This window comes from Salvelinus alpinus, chromosome 4 (genome assembly GCF_045679555.1).
Source record: "Salvelinus alpinus chromosome 4, SLU_Salpinus.1, whole genome shotgun sequence".
NCBI classification, from domain to species: domain Eukaryota; kingdom Metazoa; phylum Chordata; class Actinopteri; order Salmoniformes; family Salmonidae; genus Salvelinus; species Salvelinus alpinus.
Window position 1 is genome coordinate 89,135,379 of NC_092089.1, and position 18,177 is coordinate 89,153,555.

The 18,177-nt window shown below is 41.4% G+C and overlaps 1 protein-coding gene across 1 annotated transcript in view; it reads left to right on the forward strand.

Annotated features, from left to right (window-relative positions):
* The window catches only part of LOC139574647 (protocadherin-11 X-linked-like), a 320,987-nt gene that overhangs the window by 184,282 nt on the left and 118,528 nt on the right, over positions 1 to 18,177 (forward strand). The window contains exon 5 of the mRNA XM_071399405.1: positions 16,295 to 16,330. Coding sequence (XP_071255506.1) covers positions 16,295 to 16,330 — 36 coding nt within the window. The remainder of the gene's footprint in view (positions 1 to 16,294; positions 16,331 to 18,177) is intronic.

An 18,177-nucleotide genomic window follows, 5' to 3' on the forward strand; every position in this document is an offset into this window, starting at 1 on the left:
ATCATAGTCTGAGACCTGTAATACAGTGGGGTGACTGTACACCATCACGCCATAGTCTGAGACCTGTAATACAGTGGGTTGACTGTACACCGTCACATCATAGTGATGACAATACCCCTGCCAGTCTCAATGAGATAAAAGGGTCATGCATTACAATAGAGGGAGAAAGATCAAAAGCATTAACAATGCATATGTCACTGTGAAATCTTGATAAACTAAAGGTTGACACTACAATAGGGATTCTACTTTTTCTTCTCTCCCTGACACCTGTCCACTCTTGACATATTTACAATGCTTTTGAAATGGGCTATGTATGACCAATGACCTCTCGGCTGGAATCATTTTCCTTCTTCGTCTTTGCAGCAGTGCTACCGTGACACTCTGCATTTGCAAAAGCGGTTGGAGATTACTGTACCTCACCAAGCCCGAGATGACACTTATGCAAAAAAAAACAGTTTCCCCATTCACTACATAGTACACTGTTTATACAGTTGTATATGTCACAAAATGTGTGCACTGTAAAGGGAGCAGGGGGTACCATTTGGGATGCAGAAAACTGCTGTCTACTGTACCTCTCATCTCTCAGTGACTTACCTGTAGTCTACTGTACCTCTCATCTCTGTGACGTACCTGTAGTCTACTGTACCTCTCATCTCTCAGTGACTTACCTGTAGTCTACTGTACCTCTCATCTCTGTGACTTACCTGTAGTCTACTGTACCTCTCATCTCTCAGTGACTTACCTGTAGTCTGCTGTACCTCTCATCTCTCAGTGACTTACCTGTAGTCTACTGTACCGCTCATCTCTCAGTGACTTACCTGTAGTTTACTGTACCTCTCATCTCTCAGTGACGTACCTGTAGTCTGCTGTATCTCTCGTCTCTCAGTGACTTACCTGTAGTCTACTGTACCTCTCATCTCTCAGTGACTTACCTGTAGTCTGCTGTACCTCTCATCTCTCAGTGACGTACCTGTAGTCTACTGTACCTCTCATCTCTGTGACGTACCTGTAGTCTACTGTACCTCTCATCTCTCAGTGACGTACCTGTAGTCTACTGTACCTCTCATCTCTGTGACGTACCTGTAGTCTACTGTACCTCTCATCTCTGTGACGTACCTGTAGTCTGCTGTACCTCTCATCTCTCAGTGACTTACCTGTAGTCTACTGTACCTCTCATCTCTGTGACTTACCTGTAGTCTACTGTACCTCTCATCTCTCAGTGACTTACCTGTAGTCTACTGTACCTCTCATCTCTGTGACGTACCTGTAGTCTACTGTACCTCTCATCTCTCAGTGACGTACCTGTAGTCTACTGTACCTCTCATCTCTGTGACGTACCTGTAGTCTACTGTACCTCTCATCTCTGTGACGTACCTGTAGTCTGCTGTACCTCTCATCTCTCAGTGACTTACCTGTAGTCTGCTGTACCTCTCATCTCTCAGTGACTTACCTGTAGTCTACTGTACCTCTCATCTCTCAGTGACGTACCTGTAGTCTACTGTACCTCTCATCTCTGTGACGTACCTGTAGTCTACTGTACCTCTCATCTCTGTGACGTACCTGTAGTCTGCTGTACCTCTCATCTCTCAGTGACTTACCTGTAGTCTGCTGTACCTCTCATCTCTCAGTGACTTACCTGTAGTCTACTGTACCTCTCATCTCTCAGTGACGTACCTGTAGTCTACTGTACCGCTCATCTCTCAGTGACTTACCTGTAGTCTGCTGTACCTCTCATCTCTCAGTGACTTACCTGTAGTCTACTGTACCTCTCATCTCTCAGTGACTTACCTGTAGTCTACTGTACCTCTCATCTCTCAGTGACTTACCTGTAGTCTGCTGTACCTCTCATCTCTCAGTGACTTACCTGTAGTCTGCTGTACCTCTCAGTGACTTACCTGTAGTCTACTGTACCTCTCAGTGACTTACCTGTAGTCTGCTGTACCTCTCATCTCTCAGTGACTTACCTGTAGTCTACTGTACCTCTCATCTCTCAGTGACTTACCTGTAGTCTACTGTACCTCTCATCTCTCAGTGACTTACCTGTAGTCTACTGTACCTCTCACCTCTCAGTGACTTACCTGTAGTCTGCTGTACCTCTCATCTCTCAGTGACTTACCTGTAGTCTACTGTACCTCTCGTCTCTCAGTGACTTACCTGTAGTCTGCTGTACCTCTCATCTCTCAGTGACTAACCTGTAGTCTGCTGTACCTCTCACCTCTCAGTGACTAACCTGTAGTCTGCTGTACCTCTCACCTCTCAGTGACTAACCTGTAGTCTGCTGTACCTCTCACCTCTCAGTGACTTACCTGTAGTCTGCTGTACCTCTCACCTCTCAGTGACTAACCTGTAGTCTGCTGTACCTCTCACCTCTCAGTGACTTACCTGTAGTCTGCTGTACCTCTCATCTCTCAGTGACTTACCTGTAGTCTGCTGTACCTCTCATCTCTCAGTGACTTACCTGTAGTCTGCTGTACCTCTCATCTCTCAGTGACTTACCTGTAGTCTACTGTACCTCTCGTCTCTCAGTGACTTACCTGTAGTCTACTGTACCTCTCACCTCTCAGTGACTTACCTGTAGTCTGCTGTACCTCTCGTCTCTCAGTGACTTACCTGTAGTCTGCTGTACCTCTCATCTCTCAGTGACTTACCTGTAGTCTGCTGTACCTCTCATCTCTCAGTGACTTACCTGTAGTCTACTGTACCTCTCATCTCTCAGTGACTTACCTGTAGTCTGCTGTACCTCTCATCTCTCAGTGACTTACCTGTAGTCTGCTGTACCTCTAAGAGCATTTTGTTGCTTGTCATCTCTGTGACTTTCCTCCAGAATCACTTCACTGAATGTCTGTATCTAGTTATTTGCACGTGGTTTCTGCCTGGTGTTTGATGTCACAAAAACACATTTCATATCATATTAAACCTGTATGCTAATGTGTTCATTCTATCTTCATCTTGTCTTTTCACGTCAGTGATTCCGCTACGGGAGATGATGATTATTTTATTTTTATTTTCTTTATTTAACTAGGCAAGTCAGTTTACAATGACGGCCTACGAAAAGGCATAAGGCCTCTTGCGGGGACGGGGGCCTGGATTTAAAAAATATATAAATACAATATAAATATAGGACAAAACACACATCCCAACAAGAGAGACAACACAACACTACATAAAGAGAGACGTAAGACAACAACATTGCAAAGCAGCAACACATGACAACCCAGAATGGTAGCAACACAACATGACAACAACATGGTAGCAAACACAACATGGTACAGACATTATTGGGCAAAGTCGAAAGCACAAAGGTCAAGAAGGTAGAGACAACAATACATCACACAAAGCAGCCACAACTGTCAGTAAGAGTGTCCATGATTGAGTCTTTGAATGAAGAGATTGAGATAAAGATTATTGAGTTAGATGTCGCCCCAATAATGAAGGGTGTCCTTTAGTTGGAATTTGATTTCAAGGGACAGCTTGACAAAAGTCACTTAGATTTTGTTTTTAAGCATGTCTAATTGAATTTTGATACGTAATTAAATCAAGCAATGAATCAGTTCAACTCCCTCTGCAACTGACAATTCAACCCTCCTGAGCATCACAAGCCAATTATGATGAAGTTATTATCTGAAGAGAAGGGATGGCTGTGTTTCTAAATGGATCCCGTTGAGCTGCATAATGTCTTGTCAGCCAGAATGGGCTCAACCTTGAGACAAGCCTGAAAAGGACAACCCCAACATCCATGCTTAACAAAGTGGTACTTGTAATTGTTCTTTATTCAGCGTTATGTAGGGTGTGGTGTATGGGACTTTATTCAGCTTTAAGTAGGAGTATGGTGTATGGGACTTTATTCAGCGTTAAGTAGGAGTATGGTGTATGGGACTTTATTCAGCTTTATGTAGGAGTATGGTGTATGGGACTTTATTCAGCTTTAATGTAGGAGTATGGTGTATGGGACTTTATTCAGCTTTAATGTAGGAGTGTGGTGTATGGGACTTTATTCAGCTTTAATGTAGGAGTGTGGTGTATGGGACATTATTCAGCTTTAATGTAGGAGTATGGTGTATGGGACTTTATTCAGCGTTACGTAGGAGTATGGTGTATGGGACTTTATTCAGCTTTATGTAGGAGTATGGTGTATGGGACTTTATTCAGCGTTATGTAGGAGTATGGTGTATGGGACTTTATTCAGCTTTATGTAGGAGTATGGTGTATGGGACTTTATTCAGCGTTACGTAGGAGTATGGTGTATGGGACTTTATTCAGCTTTAATGTAGGAGTATGGTGTATGGGACTTTATTCAGCGTTAAGTAGGAGTATGGTGTATGGGACTTTATTCAGCTTTATGTAGGAGTATGGTGTATGGGACTTTATTCAGCGTTATGTAGGAGTATGGTGTATGGGACTTTATCCAGCTTTAATGTAGGAGTATGGTGTATGGGACTTTATTCAGCTTTAATGTAGGAGTGTGGTGTATGGGACTTTATTCAGCTTTAATGTAGGAGTGTGGTGTATGGGACATTATTCAGCTTTAATGTAGGAGTATGGTGTATGGGACTTTATTCAGCGTTACGTAGGAGTTTGGTGTATGGGACTTTATTCAGCTTTATGTAGGAGTATGGTGTATGGGACTTTATTCAGCGTTATGTAGGAGTATGGTGTATGGGACTTTATTCAGCTTTATGTAGGAGTATGGTGTATGGGACTTTATTCAGCGTTACGTAGGAGTATGGTGTATGGGACTTTATTCAGCTTTATGTAGGAGTATGGTGTATGGGACTTTATTCAGCGTTACGTAGGAGTATGGTGTATGGGACTTTATTCAGCGTTATGTAGGAGTATGGTGTATGGGACTTTATTCAGCTTTATGTAGGAGTATGGTGTATGGGACTTTATTCAGCTTTATGTAGGAGTATGGTGTATGGGACTTTATTCAGCTTTATGTAGGAGTATGGTGTATGGGACTTTATTCAGCGTTATGTAGGAGTATGGTGTATGGGACTTTATTCAGCTTTAATGTAGGAGTGTGGTGTATGGGACTTTATTCAGCTTTATGTAGGAGTATGGTGTATGGGACTTTATTCAGCTTTAATGTAGGAGTATGGTGTATGGGACTTTATTCAGCTTTAATGTAGGAGTATGATGTGTGGTTTTAGTAGTAAATCTCTGTATAGCGTTAACGTGATGGTTGAGAAAACATCTTTTAAGCGTTGAAGGACGTTGTCGTCATCGGCGTGGTCTTATGAAGCCTATTTGATTTATTGATTTATTTTATGTCCCATCTGTGATGGGTAGTACAAGATGTCATGTAGATTTTGTCATTTTGCTAATCATACATAGGATATACTGGTTCATATTAGAATTCATGTAGATTTTATCATATAGCTCACCATACATAGGAAATACTGGTTTCATATTCCTTTATTATTCCTACATTTAACCATTTAACCATTCCTTTAAGTTCTTAAAACATTCCTTTTGGTTCTTGAACAATTCCATTACCTTCCTTTAAGTTCTTGAACCATTCCTTTAAGTTCTTGAACCATTCCTTTAAGTTCAACAGCCTTTTGAGACTCTGATATCACGGTGTTAGTCCCAAGAAGAGAATAGACAGTAAATAAATAAATAAAGACGATTGAATTAGTAAAAGCCAATTGAATATGCATATAAACACACAAAAAAACACATACGTAACTGCTGTAACTCCCTAGATAACAAACCAGATCAGACCAGTGAGATGATGTCCTAAATGAGTCGTCCTCCCTCCCAGAACTATTATCTCATAGCCTCCTTCTCCAGCATAATTTGATGAGCAAAGAAGAACATTGATGAACTTTTTTAATTATGACGCCGCTTGGGAGTTTGACACTGCGGTGCTGGGCAGCTCAGGGATCCAATGAACACCGTCAAGCTATTCTGCCTTTTATTCTCACCTCAAGTGCGTTCAAAATAGCACCCTATTCACTATATAGTGGACTACTTTTGACAGTAGTGCACTATATAGGGAATAGGGTGCCATTTGGGACGTAGGCCTCTTCTTTAATTCAGCCAATTTGTCGGTCCAAATGAAACAGGGAAAGGTTAGAGTGTGGAGTAATTAACACCAGGCAGCCTAATGAAATCAGGAGGGGCTAGCCGCTGGTACTGGGGAGGATCAATATGTAGTTCTCTCTCTCTCTTGTCTCTCTCTCTCTCTCTTGTCTCTCTCTCTCTTGTCTCTCTCTCTCTCTTGTCTCTCTCTCTCTCGTCTCTCTCTCTTCTCTCTCTCTTGTCTCTCTCTCTCTCTTCTCTCTCTCTCTTGTCTCTCTCTCTCTCTCTTGTCTCTCCCTCTCTCTCTCTCTTGTCTCTCCCTCTTTCTCTCTCTTGTCTCTCCCTCTTTCTCTCTCTTGTCTCTCCCCCTCTCTCTTGTCTCTCTCTTGTCTCTCTCTTGTCTCTCTCTTGTCTCTCTCTCTCTCTCTCTCTCTCTCTCTCTCTCTCTCTCTCTCTCTCTCTCTCTCTCTCTCTCTCTCTCTCTCTCTCTCTCTCTCTCTCTCTCTCTCTCTCTCTCTCTCTCTCTCTCTCTCTCTCTCTCTCTCTCTCTCTCTCTCTCTCTCTCTCTCTCTCTCTCTCTCTCTCTCTCTCTCTCTCTCTCGCTCTCTCTCAGAGTGCTACTGGGCGGCTGGCTGCTGTGAGAGACGGGTATTGTTCAGGGGAAACACACACCACTTAATAATAACAAGAAGAAGAAGAAGCTGATGACAAGGCAACATGTCCACTTGTAAATCAAAATAGGTTTGAACATGGTGGTGACAATATTGCTTTGTGTAATTGTATTATTAAGGGAAACTACAACCCCTTTAAACAATGCGGTATAGCTCACACTGGTAGAATTCACACCTCCTAACCCGTGTAGTATGAAGAGATCTTGAATAACTATCTATAGGTCATTGAAGAATAAAACGCAAATAAAGAAGTGTCACGCCCTGACCTTAGTTATCTCTGTTTTCTTTATTATTTTGCTTAGGTCAGCGTGTGACGAGGGTGGTATGGGTGTTTTTGGTCTTGTCTAGGTTTTTTTTGTATGTCTAGGGGTTTTGGTATGTCTAGGTAAATGTATGTCTATGGTTGGTTCCCAATCAGAGGCAGCTGTTTATCGTTGTCTCTGATTGGGGATCATATTTAATAATCCCCAGTTTAGTTTACAATTGGCTCATTCATCCCCCTCCTCTCCCCTGTAACTATTCCCCAGGTCGTTGCTGCAAATGAGAACGTGTTCTCAGTCAACTTACCTGGTAAAATAACGGATAAATAAAAAATAAAATAAAATAAATATTTAGGTTGCCATTTTCCCTTTTGGTGTTTGTGGGTTCTTATTCTATGTTTAGTTGCCTGTTCTGCACTAGCCATATTTGCTTCACGGTTTGTTTTGTTATTTTGTTCGTTTTGTTCAGTGTTCATTCTATTTAATTGTCACGCCCTTACCATAGAGATCCTTTTTATGTCTCTATTTTGGTTGGTCAGGGCGTGAGTTGGGGTGGGCATTCTATGTCTGGTGTTCTATGTTGTTTATTTCTTTGTGTTTGGCCGTGTGTGGTTCTCAATCAGAGGCAGCTGTCTATCGTTGTCTCTGATTGAGAACCATATTTATGTAGCCTGTTGTCCCACTTTGAGCGGTGGGTGATTATTTTCTGATTAGTGTTTGTTGCACCTGTCAGAACTGGTCGTTTTGTTGTTTTTGTTCGTGTATTCATTTTGATTAAAAGTATTATGGATACGTACCACGCTGCACTTTGGTCCTCCTCTCCTTCTCCCGACGACAATCGTTACATTCATAAAGAAGAATGTACGCTTACCATGCTGCGCCTTGGTCTCCTCCCTACGACGGCCGTGACAGGAAGTCAACGGTAAAACGGTGAAGTGTCTGTTAGCCATATTTTATGAACATTTTTAGGAGATGTATTGTTGGAAAGTTGAAACAGACTGATGGCCTAAAATCTCAAGTTTGCAAGAAATGTAAGTTATAGTGAGGAATGTACACTTGAACCATGTTTGAGAGAAATACCATGTCTGGTTCATATTCATAATGTTAGGAGATGGGAGTAGGCCTGTACACACAGTACGTGATGCTGACAGTGCAGACTGAGCTGTGAGAGAGGCGTCTCCTGTCCTGCGTTAATAAACACAGGCAACTCAAAAGCGTCTGTCGGTAGCGGAAGTCCACGGCCCCACATTGACACTGGAATACTGAGCTGTCATGACAGCTCGGTTTTAAACGTCATTTCACAGAACTCACACAGTTGAACAGCAGTTGACTATAACTGTTCTCACCACTCGCTACTCACCACTGAGATCCTCCGGTCATGACTGAAGTAATATGAATGGAACGAGTGGGGTTGCTTTGGCAGCTCAGCCAAGATGAGCTCTCTCTGCTCTCTCTCTCTGCTCTCTCTCTCTGCTCTCTCTCTCTCTCTCTCTCTCTCTCTGCTCTCTCTCTCTCTGCTCTCTCTCTCTCTGCTTGCTCTCTCTCTGATTGCTCTCTCTCTGCTCTCTCTCTCTCTCTCTCTCTCTCTCTCTCTCTCTCTCTCTCTCTCTCTCTCGCTCTGCTCTCTCTCTGTCTTTAAAGTTATTTACACTGTGAAATAAACTGAAGTGAGCAGACTGACTGCAGTGAATGGAGGGAGGGAGTACCCAGATCTCATTAGTGTTAAACCATTAAGAATACAAAGGCCTCAGAGTTGAGGTCTTGACTGACACTTTAATGGTTCGCATCATACACTACATTTCATATCATTCTCCCAATCTACTCTATGTTCATTAGAAAACTACGGATTCAGATCGTCACTCACTGCCCTAGACAGACAGTAGACAGTGAACTCTTCAGCCAGCGAAAACCTTCAAACTGTCAATCCTTTATCCTTCAGCTCTGCCACGCTTGTGATCCTCTTTGACATGATCCTGTAGTGTACAGATGCTTGGGAAAGTTGACCAGCTGAAGGATACATAATACAAGTAGTCCCCAGGGGCGTCCGTCGATGTTTCTCACTCATAACAAACATCCCAGGGCTTCTCTGACTCCTCTGACCTCTGCAAGGAATGGGGTGAACAGATAGAGGTAGGGGTTTGGCTGGTAAAACAACCACAGATAGAGGGTGTGTTGGCTAGTGCACCGCAAACAAATTGACACACCCACACCACACAGTAGGTAGCAAGGATTGCTCAGCCACACTGTGGGAGAAACAAAGTATGGTGTGTGCAATTTCTCATTTTCAAGGTATACAGGTAGATAGAGAGACTTCCTATAAAGAAAGACATGTAGACTCAAGACAGGAAGGAACATGAAACTGGAGTTGTGTTTCAACAAGGAAAATAGTTTGCAAACATTAGATAATGTTAGCTAATACATGACATGTGTTTTGTGTTAGAAGGTACTGTGTGGTGAATAGAAGTGTCTGTTTGGAGCCTAAACTGCTGCTACAAATAACAATATAGAAAATAGTAAAAAATAAAGTAAAACCTTTGAATGAGTAGGTGTGTCCAAACAATTGACTGGTACTGTAAGTGTCTGTTTGGGGTCTAAACTGCTGCTACAAATAACAACATTGGTCATATAGGGTATCTATTCATGTAGTAAGAATAGCAAAGTTATTAGAAGTTGGAATGTTGACGCTAAAAAGCCACAGTGACCAATACAACAATGAAGCTTCACTATTACATTCTGGAACGTTCATTCAAGTCATTCAACTGCAAATTGTTACTAAGTAACATGTTCACCTCAAACAGAACCCTTGTTGTACTCACCTTGGGTTGCCGGGTAAATATAAAATGACATGAAATCTAGCAATCATGTCACGCTAAATGCCATCGGCATACTGGTTAAAAAAAATCATGACAGTTTCCTTCAGCCATGCTCTCCCAATGGAGATGAACATGGAATCTGGAACGTGGGTTGAACATGAATGTGACCATGGTTTAAGCACCACATTCAGTTGAATGATTGCTTAATGGAATACATTTAGCAGTGTCATTACTGCGACACATTACTGCACCACAGCAACAGCTCATTCTGACCCAGAAGGAGGAGATCTCCCATAGGAAGTACATGATTATTATATGCATTTTCTCCTCCTCCTCTACCCACATATCGTCAATGGAGAAAGAGGTTATTACCATATCATCAAGGATGAAAGAGGCTTGTAACGCCATCATGAAGGGAGAAAGAGGGTTATAACCACGTCATGAAGGGAGAACGAGGGTTATAAACTATCATGAAGGGAGAACGAGGGTTATAAACTATCATGTAGGGAGAAAGAGGGTTATAACCACATCATGAAGGGAGAACGAGGGTTATAAGCTATCATGTAGGGAGAAAGAGGGTTATAACCACATCATGAAGGGAGAACGAGGGTTATAACCACATCATGAAGGGAGAACGAGGGTTATAAACTATCATGAAGGGAGAACGAGGGTTATAAACTATCATGTAGGGAGAAAGAGGGTTATAACCACATCATGAAGGGAGAACGAGGGTTATAAGCTATCATGTAGGGAGAAAGAGGGTTATAACCACATCATGAAGGGAGAACGAGGGTTATAAACTATCATGAAGGGAGAAAGAGGGTTATAACCACATCATGAAGGGAGAACGAGGGTTATAAACTATCATGAAGGGAGAAAGAGGGTTATAACCACATCATGAAGGCAGAAATAAGGTTATAACCACATCATGAAGGGAGAGAGGGTTAAAACCACATCATGAAGGGAGAGAGGGTTATAACCACATCATGAAGGGAGAAAGAGGGTTAAAACCACATCATGAAGGCAGAAATAAGGTTATAACCACATCATGAAGGCAGAAATAAGGTTATAACCACATCGTGAAGGGAGAACGAGGGTTATAAACTATCATGAAATGATAAACAGGGTAATAACCACATCATGAAGGAAGAAAAAGGGTTTTACTCTATCATGAAGGCAGAAATAAGGTTATAACCACATCATGAAGGGAAAAAGAGGGTTTTACTCTATCATGAAGGCAGAAATAAGGTTATAACCACATCATGAAGGCAGAACTAAGGTTATAACCACATCGTGAAGGGAGAACGAGGGTTATAAAATCATGAAGGGAGAGAGGGTTATAACCACATCATGAAGGGAGAACGAGGGTTAAAACCACATCATGGAGGGAGAAAGAGGGTTTTACTCTATCATGAAGGCAGAAATAAGGTTATAACCACATCATGAAGGCAGAACTAAGGTTATAACCACATCGTGAAGGGAGAACGAGGGTTATAAACTATCATGAAGGGAGAGAGGGTTATAACCACATCATGAAGGGAGAAAGAGGATTATAACCACATCATGAAGGCAGAAAGAGGGTTATAACCACATCATGAAGGCAGAAATAAGGTTATAACCACATCATGAAGGGAGAAAGAGGATTATAACCACATCATGAAGGGAGAAAAAGGGTTATAAAACTATCATGAAGGGAGAAAGAGGTTTATAACCACATTGTCACAGGAGAAAGAGGGTTATAACCACATGATGAAGGGAGAAAAATGGTTATAACCACATCAAGAGGGGATGAAGAGGGTTATAACCACATCATGAATGGAAAATGTAGGTTCTAACCACATCATCAAGGCCGAAAAAGGGTTATAGCCATGTCTGTATATAGTACAATCGGAAAGAGTTTAGACCACTTGACTTTTTCAACATTTTGTTACGTTACAGCCTTATTCTAAAATGGATTCAATTGTTTTTTCCCCTCAAAAATCTACACTCAATACCCCATAGTGACGAAAAAATTGTGTCAAATTTAAACAAAATAAAAAACTGAAATAATAAATTAACATAAGTATTCAGACTCTTTACTCAGTACTTTCTTGAAGCACCTTTGGCAGCGATAACAGCGTAGCTACAAGCTTGGCACAACTGTACTTGGGGAATTTCTCCCGTTCTTCTCTACAGATCCTCTCAAGCTCAGTCAGGTCGGATGGGCAGCAGAGATGTTCAATTGGATTCAAGTCCGAGCTCTGACTGGGCCACTTATGGACATTCAGAGACTTGTCCCAAAGCCACTCCTGTGTTGTCTTGGCTGTGTGCTTAGGGTCGTTGTTCTGTTGGAAGGTGAACCTTCGTCCCAGTCTGAGGTCCTGAGCGCTCTGGAGCAGTTTTCATCAAAGATTTCTCTGTCCTTTGCTCCATTCATCTTTCCCTCGATACTGACTAGTCTCCCAGTCCCTGCCGATGAAAAACATCCCCACAGCATGATGCTGCCACTACCATGCTTCACCGTAGGGATGGTGCCAGGTTTCCTCCTGACATGACACTTGGCATTCAGGCCAAAGTGTTCAATTTTGGTTTCATCAGACCAGAGCATCTTGTTTCTCATGGTTTGAGAGTCCTTTAGGTACCTTTAGGTAAACTCCAAGCGGTCTGTCATGTGCCTTTTACTGAGGAATGTCTTCTGTCTGGCCACTCTACCATAAAGCCCTGATTGGTGGAGTGCTGCAGAGATTGTTGTCCTTCTGGAAGGTTCTCCCATCTCCACAGAGGAACTCTGGAGCCATCAGGTTCTTGGTCACCTCCCTGACCAAGGCCTTTCTCCCGCGATTGCTCAGTTTGGCCGGGCAGCCAGCTCTAGAGGAAGTCTTGGAGGTTCCAAACTTTTTCCATTTAAGAATGATTGAGGTTGCTGTGTTCTTGGGGACCTTCAATGATGCAGACATATTTTGGTACCCTTCCCCAGATCTGTGCCTCGACACAATCCTGTCTCGGAGCTCTACGGACATGGCTTGGTTTTTGCTCTGACATGCACAGTCAACTATGGGACCTTACATAGACTTGTGTGTGCCTTTCCAAATCATGTCCAATCAATTGAACTTACCACGGGTGGACTCCAATCAAGTTGTAGGAAAATCTCAAGGATGATCAATGGAAACAGTTTGCACCTGAGCTCATTTTCGATTCTCATAGCAAAGGGTCTGAATAAATTATGTAATTTAGGTTTTTCAACCATTTATTTTTGTGCAAAAAAATTCTAAAAACTTGGATTTGCTTTGCCATTGTGGGGTATTGTGTGTAGGTTGATTAAGAATTTGTTTTATTTAATCAATTTTAGAATAAGGCTGTAACATAACAAAATGTGGAAAAAGGCACGGTGTCTGGATACTTTCCAATAGCACTGTAGATAGCGTATGCGACCCTGAACAATTTCTGCAGCAGCGAAAGTGCTTCTTGTTGTTCATATTAAATCTACAGACTGTAAGTGATGTCAATCATTATGTTTTATGTATTATTTAGTGAAGCTGAATGGAGAGGCACAATTCATCCAATGTACCTCTCAGAGTTGTACCCACACACTTGTTGATATAAACCGAAAGACAAGACGAGTGTCAAGGTTGGAATAGATTGGGATCTAGATGCAGAACAGCACAATGAGCTCTGGTGTTTTTAATCAATTATTTATCCAATATTTTAATTATCCGAAAGCTGAGAATGATCAAAGCCACGGTTCGAGCCCCACTGCCTTTGCAATGCTAAGACACTCTTCTACCGCTTTGATGTGGGTAGGCATCACATGCACTTATCTCCATCTCTGTGCCAGGCATGGCTGTGGGTGCTTGAAAACCAGTGGTCTGGAGAGGCTTATAGATGGAGAGGAGAGGGTCAGCGACCCAGCACTACAGAGATGGATCACACATTATTCTCTCCTATAAACTGTTATATACAATATACATCGGCTAGAAACTAAGGCTACTTGCGGTCATCTTTTGAAGAACTTTCTCTGTTCAACTGTGTTGCGTTATCACACATTTAATTGGTTGGTGAGGTCTGTATCGCGAAGCTATTTACATCATGAAATGTTGAATAGAACATAGTACCAAAGGAATGTACCGTAACTGTTTGACCGCTACGTTCGGTTTAACAATGTAAATAAAACACCTCTTCAAACAACGTTGACAAGTACAGAATTTCAGCTCCTAACTTTGTCTTCATGTTTGACGCATTACATAATATATCATTTTTTTTATTTTTATATATCAGGTTTCAGTCTCAATGGCAAGATAATATTAACGCTAGCTAAGAGGACCAACTACAGTCCACTAATTCTCTGCGGGGATCCAGTTAAACCGATCTATCTACCTCATGTTAGACTAGAATGAGGTAATCAGACTAGCTTCTAGAAGTTTCAGGGGTGTAACATAACCAGGCAGTTCAGATCAATCAAACGTCCGCTATACAACCAACACATCTCTTCTGACATATTACCACCACAGTTCCCTTTCATGGTTTGACCAGTTATTTGCTAATTAAATTGGGTTGATTACTCTTTTCTTACTCTGCCTGAGGAAGGATTGTCACTTGGCAGCGTTCACCCTCATTAACAACTTAATAATTTTACGGGGCAATCATCTTAAAAAGACATTTTGAACTTCTATCCCATTTACCTCTATACCCTAAAGGATAACACTATTTATACCCATCCTTCAACGCATCCAATCTGTTAACCTCAGAAAAGTGTGACTGAGTCGCAAATGTCCTCCTATTCCTTATATAGTGCACTGCATTATGGGTCCCGATATAGTGCAATATATTTAGGGAATAGGGTGTCGTTTGGGATGCTGGCAGTCTTCCGACGGCTTATTGACATTTTCCATTACTGGCCTGCACACACATATGGTCCTCTGGCTAGCCAGACCGCAGGCTCGGTCGCATTTATGAATGTTAACAGGTAGCTCTATTTTTCACTGCTGTGAGACAAGTAACACAGTTGAACTTGACCAAAGCATTCTCGTCGTTCTCCATAGGCTATAGGAAATGCATAGGTTGGCATGAAGTTTTCACCAGTATCATTTAAACTGTAATAGACAGTGGTTGCCTGTTAGCTTGTTGCTACATTACGCCACTTATTTGTGACCTAACAAGACACACGTTTCTATGTCGGGGATATTGTGTTTGTACTGAAGCATGCCTAGGTTCTGTTGCATCACATTCACAACACATATAAAACACAGACTGTACACACTCACAGCTCCATTGTCCTTCAGTGAACAAAGTGTGATCTCTTGATTTGTTGACATATTACTGTGCTTTCTGTATAAATATACTCACTTCCTTGTTCCTGTTCATCATTCACATTAGTGGGGGGGATTTCTTGATGTGTTGATAAAGTACTTTTTGTTCATCGACGTACTTTTTGTTCATCAACGTACTTTTTGATCATCAGTAACCCTCTCAGCTTGTCCTTCTCATCAATGTTTCCCATTCACCCTAAGACCTGTCAGTAACCCTCTCAGCTTGTCCTTCTCATCAATGTTTCCCATTCAACCTCAAACATCCGTCAGTAACCCTCTCAGCTTGTCCTTCTCATCAATGTTTCCCATTCACCCTAAGACCTGTCAGTAACCCTCTCAGCTTGTACTTCTCATCAATGTTTCCCATTCACCCTCAGATCTCCCTCAGTCAGTAACCCTCTCAGCTTGTCGACATCATCAATGTTTCCCATTCACCCTCAGTCAGTAACCCTCTCAGCTTGTCGACATCATCAATGTTCCCCTTCACCCTCAGATCTCCCTCAGTAACCCTCTCAGCTTGTCGACATCATCAATGTTTCCCTTCACCCTCAGATCTCCCTCAGTCACGTGGTCAGATTATTATACACAGCACAAAGAAAACAACGTTGGTGATAATAAATTAAATACTGTTATATCTCTCTCTAAGCTTTTATCTGGTCCCCTGGGAGAAGAGACTCTATTCCGCAGCCTCGTGGGCCTCTTTGTTCCCTATTTAGAAGCTTGACACTGTTTATTGTTAGTTTTCGATGCTTCATTTGATATTCAGTGCTCTTTCACCGCTGACATGCCAACACATCTTTACCAGTGTCAGTTATTATTGTCTTGTGTTGTCGTGGTGATGTCAGGTTCTGCATTGAACATACGTAACATTTTCTTATGAGGGTGTATTTTCTAACTGAGCAGTATAACAATTTGACTTGTAACAGCCTTCGTTCTCTCCCTAAGAAATCCGTACAGATCTGAAATCTCCATTCTATCTGAAACAGAAAGCCATCTTTGAGCGTATAGATGAACTTTGACCTGTTTATATCATAGACATTTATCGGAGCGTTTTCCAACAACAACCAGGCAAAAATAATATTTCACATCAATTGTGTCCCTGAAGATGACATTCCATATGAACCATCTTTAAGGCTTGACTCTGTAATTACATATAAAATCAATACTGTGGTTGAATGCAGTGCAATCATGGACAATAACTGTTTCTTTTTTCTCCCCCCCCCCACCATGTGTTATTACAGGAGGGTTGTCTTCTCAGCAAGATAACGTCTGCAAACGTAAGTCTAAACAGTACTGCATGCCATTTTTCTTCTTCACCATTTCCCCACAATGCATTTTCTCAGCCATTTGCTTTATTTATCTTCACGCTAAAGGAAAACAACGCCGGGCGTGGAACCATTTCATGTGTACATGTTTGAGTTCCATCCCATGTTCTATGTCCATGAACCTTACCTGTCAGTTTAACTTTGAAACTAAGAACAAGACAGCCGATGAACATTCAAATGATGCATTCAACAAACAGGGTTAATTGTAAAAGGGTAGAGTTGTTATTTGGATTATCTAGTCATTAGTCAGGTCAACTAAATACAAGTAGCTTCAACCCAAAAATGTATTCCTTTTTTTTTTTAGCAGATGTCACTTTGTGAGTTGTTTTTTTAAGGTGTTAGATTCGTTTTTTTTTTGTCTTGCATGCATGGGGTACTTCTTTAATTATCATGAAAGGACACTCTTCTTCACAGGAATGTTGTTTCCTTCACGGGCTGCTTTGTACGTCAAAGCCCTGAAGGTGCGGAATGCATCCAATTCAGTTCTTGAAATTGAAGAAATGTGTTCTGTTCTCTGTTTGGATTGCTGATGTTATGGTTTATAATTTAAAGTTTTTCTGTAAGGCTCAGCGATGTAGAAACAACGTTCTTTTCAGTTTCTCTACGTTACATGGCACAGCTCTACCTGACTTGTTCCTACGGCAACAAAAGACACAGAACCCTTTTTTCTCTTCTCGCTCTTACAGCGGCCAGACCACAGAACAGCAAATGGAATTATACTGCAACACATGACCTTCATGTCTTCTGTTACCTTTCATCTATTTTTCACTTTCGTTTTCTTACAATAAATCTATTTTTCTCATATATTGTATATTGCAACACTTAACCCAGGCCTTGGAGTTCAGTTCACTGAATTCTGTTCTGTATGTAAAGCCTTGAGCTTGTCACTATGTGACCGACAGCGTTGCACCCCGACCTCCTGCAAGACCCACCACAATACTGTGTTAACCCTTTGAACTAAAGTCTTGCCTTCAGCTTGGGGAGCTAATTATCCAGGTCTCAGGCAAGGTTACTCATCTCTTGACTCGTTCACTGACCCTCCTCCATTACATAGTTGTCATGGCCAGAACTCTAATGATGAAGTAATTACAGTCCTGACAAGAACAATTGATATTCATATCAGTCATATAAAGTGATGCATTACACAATATTTAACAAGGACAACGGTTTAGACAGGCTTCACCTCCAACCGTACATTGCAAGGTTTCAGAGTGAAAATATACTTGTTTTATAACTGAGCAGGTTGGCACTATGATCTGGCATGTGGACAGATTGTTGTTGGTGAATAGTGTTCTGGTTTAATTTGCATGTTTCAGATTCTACTTCCTGTTTAACTGTAGTAGATCAAGACATAGTTCCACTATATATATATATATATATAAATAGAAAGTATTCATACCCTTTGCCTTTTTCCACATTTTATTGTGTTACAGCCTGAAATTAAAATTGATTCCATTTCGATTTTATGTCACTGGCCTACACACAATTCCAATTAATGTCAAAAGTGGAATTATGCTTTCAGAAATTGTTACAAATTAATTAAAAATGAGAAGCTTAAATGTCTTGATTCAATAAGTATTCAACCCCTTACATATGGCAAGCCTAAATACATTCAGGAGTAAAAATGTGCTTAACAAGTCACATAATAAGTTGCATGGACTCACTCTGTGTGTAATAACAGTGTTTAACTTGATTTTTTAATGACTGCCTCGTCTCTGACAACCCACACATACAGTTATCCCTCAGTCGAGCAGTGCATTTCAAACACAGATTCAACAACAACCAGAGAGGTTTCCCAA